The sequence below is a fragment of the Aquarana catesbeiana genome, linkage group LG03 (assembly GCF_042186555.1).
Source record: "Aquarana catesbeiana isolate 2022-GZ linkage group LG03, ASM4218655v1, whole genome shotgun sequence".
NCBI lineage: Eukaryota > Metazoa > Chordata > Amphibia > Anura > Ranidae > Aquarana > Aquarana catesbeiana.
The window spans coordinates 621,817,292-621,831,195 of NC_133326.1; the positions used below are offsets into that span (position 1 = coordinate 621,817,292).

At 41.6% G+C, this 13,904-nt stretch overlaps 1 protein-coding gene across 2 annotated transcripts in view; it reads left to right on the forward strand.

Annotated features, from left to right (window-relative positions):
• The window catches only part of LETM2 (leucine zipper and EF-hand containing transmembrane protein 2), a 65,713-nt gene extending 52,203 nt beyond the window's left edge, over window positions 1-13,510 (forward strand). Inside the window, exons 9-12 of one of the 2 annotated variants that reach the window (XR_012243015.1) lie at window positions 2,927-3,013; window positions 7,184-7,240; window positions 10,084-10,176; window positions 10,217-13,510. Coding sequence is in view for 1 of the 2 variants with exons in the window: in XM_073622343.1 (XP_073478444.1) it covers window positions 2,927-3,013; window positions 7,184-7,240; window positions 10,084-10,110 (171 nt within the window). In the remaining variant the exon portion in view is untranslated. Of the gene's footprint in view, window positions 1-2,926; window positions 3,014-7,183; window positions 7,241-10,083 lie in introns of both variants that reach the window. The other variant, XM_073622343.1, reaches the window with a different exon arrangement.
• Window positions 13,511-13,904: the final 394 nt, after the last annotated feature.

Genomic DNA, 13,904 nt, shown 5'->3' on the forward strand with positions numbered 1-13,904 from the left:
GAGGCGACCTGCAAGTCGTGTCGCCCCTGTGTGAACCAGGGCTTACAGGTTTTCTTCTAAGATTGCCCCGTATTTGTCTTCATACTACTTCCCATCAACTGACCAGCTTCTCTGTCCCTGCTGAAGAAAAGCATCCCCACAATATGATGCTGCCACCACCATGTATCAAGATTGGGATGGTGTGTTCGGCTGGATTCACACCAATGCATTTTTAGTGCTTTTTGCATTTTGCAGATTTGCACTACAGCCTATTTAACATGGTTTCCTATGGAACAGGTAGTGCAAATATGCAAACACACTAAAAATGCATAGGTGGGAATCCAGCCTAAGGCTGTTTTCTATGGATGTCACATCTGTGCATTTTATGGAAAGGGACAGGGTTTTTTCTGGTTTTTGGTTCCATAAACTTCAATGGTTTTAGACTGGATTCACACCTATGCATTTTTAGCGCTGTTTGCATTTTGCAGATTTGCACTACAGTCCATTTAACATTGTTTCCTATGGAACACGTTCTGTAGTGCAAAAAGCACTAAAAATGCGTAGGTGTGAATCCAATCTTCAGGGTGATGTGCAGTGCCCCCCCCCCCCCCCCCCAGCTGTTAAAAAAAAAAAAAAAAATTGTCACTTTTAAGAGTGACCAGGCGCCGGACATGCGGCGGCCTATGGGAAGCTTCCCAGCCTGCAATCGGCCGATTGCAGGCTGGGAAGCTGATTTGCCTGTGTTTAGGGTGTGGTCGAGGCACACACAATGTGCCCGCAAACACCCCCACTCTACTGTGATTTGTCAGTGTGCCTATAGTAACTGGCTAGGATTGGCGTGGTGGGGACCGGAGGAGAGGACAGTGGGCGGTGCTTTTTTGTCACTGTGTGGGGGTGGATTCGACTGGGACCGGAGGAGAGAACAGTGGGCGGTGCCATTTTCGTCACTTCCAGTGTGTGCGTGCAGTGGATTCAGAGACGAGCGGCGCCATTGAAGATAAGTGCTGGCCTGGCGCTGCACATCCCAGACACTCCTTTCTCTTGGTCTCTCTGAGACCTTGCTGCCCGCCCCTCTGTCCTGCACAGCCACATGCTGACTCCCTGTCCCAAGTTCCTAGTTCCAATGCCAATCCATGATGCCTGCCTGTGCCTGATTTATTCACAAGACTGTCAGACTCAGACAGGTGTGCAGCTGGACATCAGGGGCCTTTTTTGGGGAATATTATTGTCTTCTTCCAAGTGCCTGGATGTCATGTGTATATAGTTGTATACACACATTATGAGTACATCTGTCCTGTATACAGAAAGAAAGAAGGTAGGTGTATATAGCTATCCACTACCCAGGACAGATGTACTCACAGTTTGTGTATATTATCTGTGTAGGAGTGTATACAGCTATATATACCCACACCTTCTTCCAGGCCTGTATATAGAGACCTTGCTCCATCATCATTGACTGCAGATATACATAATTTGTCCTGTTACTGTTGTAGAGGGTCAGCCTGGGGCAGGGTTAAGAAGGGGTTAATCAAAGAGGGCAGGTACTTCCCCTTCAGACCTGCTTATTGTCAGCTGGGCTGAAAGTGTCAGGGGAGAGCTGTTTGAGTAGGAGAGAGAGAGACACAGCAGTACACTGTGTAAAAAGTTCCATTTCTGGATTGTGTACTTGTTGGGTGAGCTTAACCACATAAAAGACTGTAGCTCTGATTAGAGCCATGAACTATTGCCTGCATGCTGCGGAACTGTGAGCTTTACCTGTGTGCACAACTGTGTGACAAGACAGCCTGTCGTTTCTTCTGTTGGCTTTATTCAGCAAACTGGCAAAAACAATTTTTATTTTATTTTTACTGGCCTGTCTCTGAGCAGCTGTTCACCCCTCTGATCCCCTACACTGTATATATAGCTGTATACAGGACAAATGATGTATATCTGCAGTCAGTGATGATGGAGTAAGGTCTCTATATACAGGAAGGAATGTGGGGTATATGAGATGGCACTGGTGGGCACAGATGAGACGGCACTATATACCAGGAATTGTGAAACATGCTATATACCAGGAATTGTGAGACATCCGATACTCTGCTGTGAGTCTGGGCCTGTATACTCTGCTGTGAGTCTGGGCCTGTATACACTGTCCTGCGATGCTGAGCTGTATACTCCTGACACTATGGGTGGAATACAGGGGACGGAGTGGGTGAATGCTATAAGGGGTGGGGCTTATAAGTGTGAGGGGTCAAAAAGGAGGGGCGGGTCTGACGGCCATGTCTTGGTAGGTTTGCAGTTGTGCCATACTCTTTCCATTTTTGGATGATGGTTTGAACAGTGCTCCGTGAGGTGTTTAAAGCTTGGAATATTTTTTTTTATAACCTAAGCTGGCTTCTCCACAACTTTTTTCCTTGACCTGTCTGGTCTGTTCCTTGGTCTTCATGATGCTGTTCACTAAGGTTCTCTAACAAACCTCTGAGAGCTTCACAGAACTGCTGTATTTATACTGAGATTAAATTACACACAGGTGGACTCTATTTACTAATTAGGCGACTTCTGAAGGCAATTGATACCTCAAACTTAAATCTAGTGGAACCAGAGTAAAGGGGGCTGAAAACAAATGCACGCCATACTTTTCAGATATTTATTTGTAAAAAAAAATGTTGAAAACCATTTATCATTTTCCTTCCACTTCACAATTATGTGCCACTTTGTGTTGGTCTATCACATAAAATCCCAATAAAATACGTTTTTTTTTATGTTGTAACATGAGGAAAATTTCAAGGGGTATGAATACCTTTTCAAGGCACTGTTTTTACAGGATTTAGTTAATATGTGTCACAATTCAAGGTAGTGAATGTGTGGTATTCTTCAAAGTTGGTTGTTCAGATTAATTGGAGTAGGCTGAAATAATTGAAGTTCAGTGTGGGAATGAATATATGACCATAAATACACTTTATAGGTACCAAAGACAACATCAACCCAAACACAGCCTACAGACGCTCGAGAAGTGCTAACCGACCCAGCTCCAGTATTACAAGGCACTCAGGTAATAAACTCTTTTTGACATACTGGGTTTACCAGGTGAAATTTTTAAGGGAATTCTCATCCCATCTCATCTCATTATTACAAGCTTAAAATATAATGTGCAAAACACATCCGCAATACTCAAAAATAATAAAAAAATCAGTGTAAATAAAGTCCAAAGCGAAAAATTAAAAATATGTGATAAATATCACCGCAGATAAAGTGTCTTCCACCAACTAATGGAAATCCTCTACACCACACCTTTTTAAGCTTGTTATCTGTTTTGGAGGCGCTGCACTATTTTTCTCTTCAACGAAACCAAATGACCATACGTCCAGAAGAGTGGATAGCTATGGCATCCACAGAGTTATCGTATACAGGAATCGCCTTCACAAAATTGACTGTCCACCAGGTTAAGGACCAACCAATTGGTCCTTAGGTGTAGGAACAGGACCACTAAGGATCCAAAATACTCTACTGTGCGCATAAGTGTATATATATCTTTCCTGTAGAAAAGTCATCTGTCATGTCTGTAGAGAATTGGTCAAAACATCAATTCGTAGGCCTATATATCACCCAAAGGTCAGTAAGAAATTGTTTGCTTTCCATCTCAACTAAAATGGAGCAGGTATGTAGAGGTTGTCCCAGTGGTTTTGTAAGGTTCTTTCCACCCCTCCTGTTCAGGACACAAAGATCCCAGGGCTGGTATTCTTGTTTTTTTTGGCTAGTGTCCATTAACCTGGAGGCAGCAGCATAACCCAAGAAGTCATGAATGTTAACTATACTTTGCAAGGATTTCAGTAAACTTTTTTTTTTTTTTTTTTGAGGATTCTTTCCCTTTTCAGTTCTGGAGATTGATAAAAATCGTTCTAGCACTTTTATCAAACTGACTATTAAGTTGAAGGTCCTGTTTTTTTTCATTAGCAGCATTTGATCAGTCTGTGTTGTAATGAAAAGTGGCAGCCTTTGCATCCTTTTAGTCTGCACAACTTTTTGAAATGTCATTCTGCTGGTCTGCCATATAGATCAGGTTTGGCCATTGTGATGGAAGTAAGGCTTCAGGTACACGGGACGTTTTTACAACTTCTCATGAACGATTTTAACTTGACAGATAGTAACCCACGTCTTCAATACCCGGCTATAGTCAAATGACGTCTTATAGTCGACGGGAGGGGAGTCCCCCCCCCCCCCCTCTCCCGCCGCCATCCGGTGCTTCTCCGGGCTCTCCCGTGCCATCCGGTGCCCGGAAAAAGAATCGCCCGGCGCGGATGTTGACGATAGAGATGACTGGTGACCAGATGGTCGAGGCCCGGGCGCGACGTTATGACATCACGCCTGGGTACCCGGATATAAACGAAGCCGTGATCGCGGCTGTCAGCATGAGATCGGTGACAATTTTTTTCCTGATCTCATGCTTTTCAGCCTGGAGGAGAGATGTGAGGTCTTATTGACCCCACATCTCTCCATAAAGAGGACCTGTCACATAGATTCCTATTACAAGGGATGTTTACATTCCTTGTAATAAGAATAAAAGTAATCAAAAAAAAAAAACGTTAAAAAAAATAAAATAATAATAAAAAAAATTTAAACCGCCCCTGTCCCCGGTAGCTCGCGCTTAGAAGCGAAGGCGCACGTAAGTCCCGCCCACATATGTAAACGCCGCTCAAATCACACATGTGAGGCATCGCCGCGTGCAATAGAGCGTGTGCAACAATTCTAGCACTAGACCTTCTCTAACTCTAAACTGATAACCTGTAAAAAAATGTTAAAGCATCGCCTATGGAGATTTTTAAGTAATGAAGTTTGGCGCCATTCCATGATTTCGCGCAATTTTATAGCGTGACATGTTAGGTATCTATTTACTCTGCGTAACATCATCTTTCACATTATACAAAAAAATTGGGCTAACTTTACTGTTTTGTTATTTTTTAATTCATGAAACCGTTTCTTTTCCAAAAAAAGGCGTTTGAAAAATTATTGCGCAAATACCGTGTGAGATAAAAAAGTTGCAATGACCGCTATTTTATTCCCTAGGGTGTCTGCTAAAAAAACACATATAATGTTTGGGGGTTCTGAGTAATTTTCTAGCAAAAAAATGATGATTTTTACATGAAGGAGAGAAATACCAGAATAGGCCCGGTATTGAAGCGGTTAAAACGTCAGTTTTGCCGTGTTTGCGTTTTAGCCAAACATGTTAAAACGCCTGTAAACTAAACGCGAGTTATCGCATTTAGCCGCATTTAGAAGCGTTTGGGGCTCAGCTTCTGAACCCTTTTTTTGCATTCCAAAAAAAGCCTCTAAACTCAACTGCCTAGAAACGACTGTAAACGACCCTGTGTACATGTACTGATAAGATAACATAGGAGGAGAGTTCAGGAGCATTTGAAAAAAATGTCCAATTGCTCCTAAACATCCGTTTACCAGCAGCAGTGTACATGAGGCCTAAGGCTTCATGTACACTGCTGCTGGTAAACGGATGTTCAGAGGCAGTTGGATGCTTTTTTCAGCTGCCCCTGAACTCATCCAATGTTATCTTATGTGTACATGTACACAGGGTCGTTTAACCGCTTGCCGACCGCCTCACGCAGATATACTGCGGCAGAAGGGCTCGTAAGGCAGAATCACGTACCTGTATGTTCCCCTTTAAGAGGCGGCCAGCGGGCGCACGCCCGTGGCAAGCTCCGTGAGTCGGGTCGCGGGTCCGGCAGACTCTATCGCCGCAGGGATACCCGCGATTGCCTCGCGGGGAGATACTAATATAAACGAGCATCTTCCCGTTCTGCCTAGTGACAGTGTCACTGATCTCTGCTCCCTGTCGTCGGAGCAGAGATCAGTGACGTGTCACACACAGCCACGCACCTCACAGTTAGAAACGCGCCCCTAGGACACACTTAACCCCTACACTGCCACCTAGTGGTTAACCCTTTCACTGCCAGTGTCATTTACACAGGAATCAGTGCATTTGTATAGCACTGATTGCTGTATAAATGACTGGTCCCAAAAATGTGTCAAAAATGTCCGATGTGTCCGCCATAACGTCGCAGTCACAATAAAAATCGCTGATCGCCGCCATTTAAAAAAAAAAAAATAAAGTTATTAATAAAAATGCTATAAAACTATCCCCTATTTTGTAAACACTATAACTTTTGCGCAAAACGATCAATTGCGATTTCATTTTTTTTTTACCGAAAATATGTAGAAGAATACGTATCGGCCTAAACTGAGGGAAAAAAATGTTTTTTTATATATTTTTGGGGATATTTATTATAGCAAAAAGTAAAAAATAATTCCTTTTTTTTTTTTTTCAAAATTGTCGCTCTTTTTTTGTGTATAGCGCAAAAAATAAAAAGCGCAGGGGTGATCAAATACCACCAAAAGAATGCTCTATTTGTGGGAAAAAAAGAACGTCAATTTTGTTTGGGAGCCACATCGCACGACCACGCAATTGTCAGTTAAAGCGACGCAGTGCCGAATCGCAAAAAGTGCTCTGTCAGGAAGGGGGTAAATTCTTCCGGGGCTGAAGTGGTTAAAAAGAGGAAGTAAACTCTGCCCCTCAGATGCTGTTTTTAAAATAAACCAGTATAATAAAGTATTACAGTATAATAACCCCCATTCTGTGCTTCCTGGTATAAGTCAGCATCCATTTTAAGTGTGGTTTTCCGAGTCTGCATTGTATTATACTTCCGCCCTCTCTTCTAGCACATGTTCGTTGTTTTTTTTTTTTTTTTGTTTTTGTTTTTTTTTTTTTTTTTAGATGTAAGGTCCCTACAGCTTGAATTTTGGCTCATTCTTGCTGAACTGTCAAATTCAAGCTGTGGGTGGCCCTGCAAACACCACCCGGCTTGACAAAAGTTAATTTAAAAATGGACTGAGTTGTGTGGAAAACTATTTTCTGAATAGTGACTCCATTATATCAGATTCAGTCATTGTTTGACAATGCCACTATATTTGGGAAGCCTTGGATGCCATAGCTGCCTGAATACAACAGCCAACAGTGAAGATTCCTCCAGTCAGGTTGTTGGTATGGATCGGGGAATGGAATATTTGGATGTCTATCTTATCAGAAAAATAAGGCTTACAGATCCATTAGGCCCCTTTTTTGACTATCGTGCAACCAAGTGTGTGGGTGATTAAACAACATTGATCCTATATTGTTATGTTTGTTTCTTTTTGGTTTGTAATGTTGACACAGAATGAAGATATTGCCTCAATATCGGAGCGTGATCCTGCACTGCCAACAAAGGAAGGTGTAAGTATTTAAAAAGTAATCTGTGCTTATTACAGTTTGATTTGCTAAAATACTCTTCTGATGAGAAGATAATGCAGACTTCCAGTTCTCACCCCTCCTTCTGAAAATGCTAGTTGAGTGGCTGCCACGCTGATGTATTTGGCAAAAATAGACATAAGAAATTCTCTGAGGTCAAGGCAGTGTGACTTCTGATATAGGTTTGCATATACAGTTAGGTCCATATATATTTGGACACAGGCGCAATTTTAGTTTATTCGGGTATTTACCAAAACATATTCATGCTATAGTTCTATAATGGATATGGGATGAAAGTGCACATTCTCAGGTTTAATTTAAAAGGTATGTACATCCAAATCACAGCTCATAAGAATAGCCACCCACCTTTTTCAAGGGACCAAAACTAATTTGACAGTTGGATCAAATACTGTTTTATGGCCAGGTGTGGGCTACTCCTTTTTGTTATTTCTTCATCAGTTAAGCAGGTAAAAGGTCTGGAACAAATCCATCCAAGAGACAGCAGCAACATTAGGAGTGGCCAAATCAACAGTTTGGTACATTCTGAGGAAAGAAGAACACACTGCTGAGCTCAGCAACATAAAAAGGCCTGGACGTCCATGGAAGACAACAGTGGTGGATGATCGCAGGATCCTCTCTATGGTAAAGAAAAACCCATCCACAACATCCATACAAGTGAAGGACACTCTCCAGGAGGTGGGCGTATCATTGTCAACGTCTACAATGAAGTGAAGACTTCACAAGAGCAAATACAGAGGGTTCACCACAAGGTGCAAACCATTCATAAGCCCGAAGAATAGAAAAGCCAGATTAGACTGCCAAAAAACATCTAAAAAAGCCAGACCAGTTCTGGAAAAGCATTTTTTGGATGGATGAAACTAAGATTAATCTGTACCAGAATGATGGGAAGAAAAAAGTGTGGAGGAGGCTTGGAACAGCTTATGATCCAAAGCACACAATGTCATCTGTAAAACATTGTGGAGCTTGCAGTGTGATGGCATGGGGATGCATGGCTTCCGGTGGCACTGGGTCATTGGTGTTTATTGATAAGACAGAAGCAGCCAGATGAATTCTGCAGTGTCTAGAGATAAACTGTCAGCCCAGATTCAGACAAATGCAGCAAAGTTGATTGGACAGCGCTTCACAGAACAGATGGACAATGATCCAAAACACACTGCAAAAGCAACTCAGGAGCTTTTGAAGGAAAGGAAGTGGCATATTCTGCAATGGCCGAGTCAATCATATTTCACTGGCTGAAGGCAAAACTAAAGGTTGAAAGACCCACAAACAAAGAACAACTGAGACAGCAGCAGTTAGAGCCTGCAAAGCATCAGAAAGGAGGAAACCCAGCAAGTCATAACCGGGGGGGGGGGGGGTTAGAGAGGGACTGTGTATAAAAATGGTTTAAGTTCATAAAATTTGTACTTGATAATTATGTTCAACCCCTTGAATTAAACCTGAAAGTCTACACTTCAAATTCATTTGGATTGTTGCATTTTAATTTTATTCTGGTGGCATACAGAGCCAAAAGTATGAAAATTGTGCCTGTGTCCAAATATATATGGACCTAACTGTATATACTGTTAATATCTCTGCTTTTAACAAATTGCTAAATTAAAGAGTGTTTGCTACTTCATTAATTTAGCAATAAAGACCACTATTGGACACTTTAACCACCCGCTGTCAATATACGTTGGTCCTTTGACGTTAAATACAGTTGTTATGGCAGCAGATAGCTGCCATAACCCTGGTATTTTTTTGAATGGCGGGCGGTCAGCTTTAGGATAAAAGTGGTCTCCGCAATGGATTCACCGCGAGATCACTGCCCACCCCCCCTCCTGCTGCATCCTGGTCTTCTCAACCGCTTACCGGATCCGTTGGTAGCAGCGGAGACTATACGATCCTATCCCCTGATAGGCAGGAAGTCGAGTGAGGAAATTATGGCCCCCACTCAACTCCATACTATTGGATGACGTCAGCAATGTCAAATGTCACTTCTGTCCTTCGGCCTTTAAAGGCGTAAATTTTTTTTTTTTTGAAGGACAGTGTAAAAATAAGAAGTAAAATAAAGAAAAAAAATAAAAATCTAAAGCGCCCTGTCCCTCCGAGCTCACGCGCAGAAGCAAATGCATACGTGAGTAGCGCCGCCCACATATGAAAACTGTGTTCAAACCACACATGTGAGGTATCACTGTGGTCGTTAAAGCAAGAGCAATAATTCTAGCACTAGACCTCCTCTAACTCAAAGCTGGTAACCTGTAGAAATTTTTAAACGTTGCCTATGGAGATTTTAAAGTTTGTCGCCATTCCACGAGCGGGCGCAATTTTGAAACGTGACATGTTTGGTATCAATTTACACAGCGTAACATCATCTTTCACAATATAGAAAAAAATTGGGCTAACTTTACTGTGTTCTTATTTAATTCAAAAAAGTGTATTTTTTTCCAAAAGAAGTGATCGAGACCGCCGGGCACTCGCATTGGCTCGGGGGGCACGCGCCTCTGGCGGTGTGCACGCGCCCCCTAGTGGCCAAAGGGCGAAGCAACATTACATAACGTTGTTACGCCCAGCCGTGCCATTCTGCCATAGTACAACTGCGGTGGCTGGTCGGCATGTGGTTAACTTGTAAACGACACATGTCAAAAATAGGCCTGGTCCTGGAGTAAAAACAGCACAACTTTAGTATTGCAGACAAGCTATATAAATCTTTAAAGGGAACCTAACCTTCTGAAGGCAAACAATTTTGGGAAGTACATCTAAACCTAAAAACGTTTTCCATCCCTATTTTAATTAATTTAATCCTGTTTTCACATTTCTTCACATTTTAGGCAAAAGCCAGTGCCAATGGAGTGTAATCTGGCCAGAAAGCTCGCTGCTCTATGCCAGTGTTTCACCTTACAGATCCAGCAACCAAGTCAGAACATGGACAGTTTACTGCAGGTCTTCAGAAAATGTCCTCTTCTGACCAATCGGCTTCCAGTCAGAGAATATTTAAAGAGTGCAATATGTTCAAAACGTCTCAGAGTGCTGAGTAATAGATGTGGACATTTTAAGTCTCCAATAATTACCTCTATTTTTAGGGATACAGAGGAAACAAGACTGCCTTGTATCAAAAGCAAAGTGTATTGCCTAATCTTGCAGCCCAGTTTATTTTTTTACAATGTATTATAACTTTAAAAAAAAAAAAAAAAAGCAGCAGCTACTACTACACTGCACATGACTATTTGGTGAGCCAAATGAACAAATCGTTTATCAATGAGGTTGCAGCTTTAGGATCACATTCCGGTTATTTAAAGCCGAACTTTGGGCTGATCTACATTTGCATATTGTTGTATGAATGGAGAAAAAGTCATCTCCTGGGATATATAATGTTGGTACCCTTGGAGGCATTACTATCCTCCAATAATAAAACGACATGCAAACAGACATGGTGCCACAGGTTTGGGTGGGAAAGGTGGTACTAATGGGATCATTTTGGGAGGTTGAAGTTCCTCTTTAATCATCAAATGTTTTTTAAATGCAACGGTTGTAGGTACATGAATCTGTCAGCCTTTTACAATCCTCTGTAAAGCAGTGGGGATTGGGGGCAAAACTGATACCTAATTTGGATACATTTGCACCAGCGTTTAGCCCCAGAGCGTATGACAGGGGCAGGAATCTGCGGACTCCTGATTCTGTTTCGAACAGCTGACTGTGGCCGCTGAGCCCTGTACATTTCCATGACAGGTCACTTGCAGCTGCAGCTTACTGTGGCTGTCCACACAGCCAGCAATTACCTGTGAATTAATAATGAACAATTCCGCGCCAAGAAATTATATATAAATATATGTGTTAAATAAAGCAGCTACGCCCTAAACAAGATGAATAAATTTCATCAATGCATGAATGTAAAGAGGGGATAAGGGGAGCGCTGAATGATTATAAAAACTACTAGTGCATAAAAAAATTCCATTCAGTGTGGACTACAAATAATACATTCAAGTATATAGTAACCAGCCTGCCTATGTTGATCAAACATAGATGGAAAAAAATCATTAAAACTAAAGCCAATAAAGGATGATAATGTTCAGTAATAATTGTGCAACCATAACATAATATGTGATGCCAAAACATGAAAAATTGTATATAAATCAAATAAGCAATATAGTAAAAAAAAGTCCATCAAAGGTGAAAAATTAGTTGAAATGAAATCCTGATGTGAATCTTGGTATCAAGGCGTGAACAGCAAAATCCCTTCACCATCACTGAAAAAACACCAATGTGCTCATGGAAATAGGTGTCAGCTTACCAGATGAAGTTGACCAATTTAATGAAAAAAAGGTCAAATAGGCTTTAGCAAGATAATGCTTGCTACAATGGAGAAAATTGGACCAGACTCTTATCCTCACATCACAGGGTCATACGCACGGGATATAAAATAGATGGAGAGGAACCAAATATAGTGTAACACCATTTATTTAAAACTTAATAAAAACAAAACCATAGCCAAAGGGCTACTCACATACAAGGTGCCATCGCCCGGCACTGAAGCTAGGAAGCGTATCTTTGAGTGGGGGGAAACTGCTCTGTAGGAGAAGTTCCCAGATGATCGCGGCAGCAGCGTGCGTTCCACCCTCGACAGACAGACGAACCACTGAAGCCGGATGTGATGTAATTGCGTGACCAAGTACCGCCTCGACGTACGTTTCATTAAACACGTCTTCAGGATGGGCTTTGGGCACACCTGTCGGTGTTAATGTAACCTTAGGTGTTCTGCAGGCAGATGTGCTAACAAGAAACCTGATCATAGGAGGAGAAGGACTGAGCAGAGTGATAACCTTGTTAGTCTCCTGCTGCTCCCTTACTGTTTAGTCAGCAGGTAGAGGGTGGGCAAGATGAGACCACTATACTCTCTTCTTTCTCCTGGCTGTACTGTGTAGGAATGTTGCTTAAACTTGAGATTTAAATTGGCAGAAATGCCAATTCCCTGGCAGCTAAAACGGCTCTTTTATCCCTTGTTCACATTGACTGCGGGTTTGAAATCATGTGACTTCATCTGAGATTGCACAATTTCAAAGCCGCATGTCAGTACGACTTGGAAGACATCTATGCAGCTTCATGCACCAATGTCTATTCAAATTGCACCCGAAATTACCAAAAGTAGTGCAGGAACTACTTTTCCAAATCGGTGTGGCACTGCAAAGTTGGCGTCGCACTGATTTGTGCAGTGCCATTGCCATTAAAGCTCATCTCTGGGAAAAGGAAAAATCCTCCCTTGCAGTGGGGGCTGTCCACACACTGCAAGGGTTAAATTCTCGTTTTAAGTTTAGGGGAATTCAAAGAGAAGCTTCACTTGCCCAATCCTCCCCTCCCCCAGCAGCTGGCACTCTTCTATACTCCCCTGTGCTCTGGCGGTGGACTGTTCCTCAGGTCAAGTGGAGGGCTATAAGCTCTGCATTGGACTTGATGACAACATCAGAAGACCTGGAGGGAGAAGAGGCTGCAGGTACAGGTCTTAAAGCCTTGAGGGAGCCTGTGGGAATGGAGGCTAAGACAAGTATACCTGCTTTTTGTGGCCCCCTAGACCTAAAGACCTTAACACTTCCAGTGCAGGGGGCAGCCCCACTACAAAGGAGCATTTTCCTTTCCTGAAGCTCCTCTTAAAAAAAATAAATAAATAAATAAAATTAAAAAAAAATTCAAGCTCACTTTTAGTATATTTCACATTTTTGTTTTTATTCTTGAGGAGGGCAGCTGTTGTACATAAGCATCAATTTTTCAGTTTTGGATGAACTGGGCTTCATTCTCTTGAATACTCCTTTGATGCCTAAAATAGGTCCCTTCCTGCTTTGTAGTCAATTTTTTTTGCCTAAAATAAAGTTCCCTATAGTTTACAAAACAAAAAGGCAAAAAAACACAAATATGGAAACTTTATATGTAAGTAAACTCCATTTTCTTTTTCTTTAACTTATACGGTATGTAAATATGTACATATGAATACTAAACACTGTACATTTAATGCTCTGACTTGCTATATATTCTTGTACATACAATGAATATATTCTTGCAGTCTGTAATGTCAAACCGAAAAAAAACTCTATATATATATAAAACCATATTTAAATGTGATTATTTTATTTTTAAATACTGTGTGTGCATAGAAAGGGATGTGCACATTTTTAAGAACACAATTACAGAAACGTTTTTCCCTTTTGAAGCTATTACGGTAAAACGCTGGTTGTTACCACTATTTCAGCAATAAATCTCATAGCCTTTCTTGACTGTGGTACTGGTGTGTTTTTTTGGGTTGTTTTGTGCGCGCATTTATAAAATTTGGAAAGCAGAGAAAAAAAAATATATATATATATATTTTTGCCTGTAGACCCTTTCTCAAGTGAGGTCTCCCAAAGTGCAACCAGTCCTCTGTAAATGGTGGTCAACTCTAATTGCACTTCACCCTCCTCCGCAAACAATACAGGATTAATATTCCTGTATTGCACATGATGACGCAGAGACTGTGCCCACAGACTGGAGCTTTGGGTGGAGGATGAGAGCGCTGCAGCAAAGGTTTAAGGTAGGTAAAGTTTGCGGGCATTGCCCTGGTCTTTACATTTTCCTGGAGTTGGCTTTAAATTAAATGTAAAAAAATTGATTCTCTGATTTAACCCAT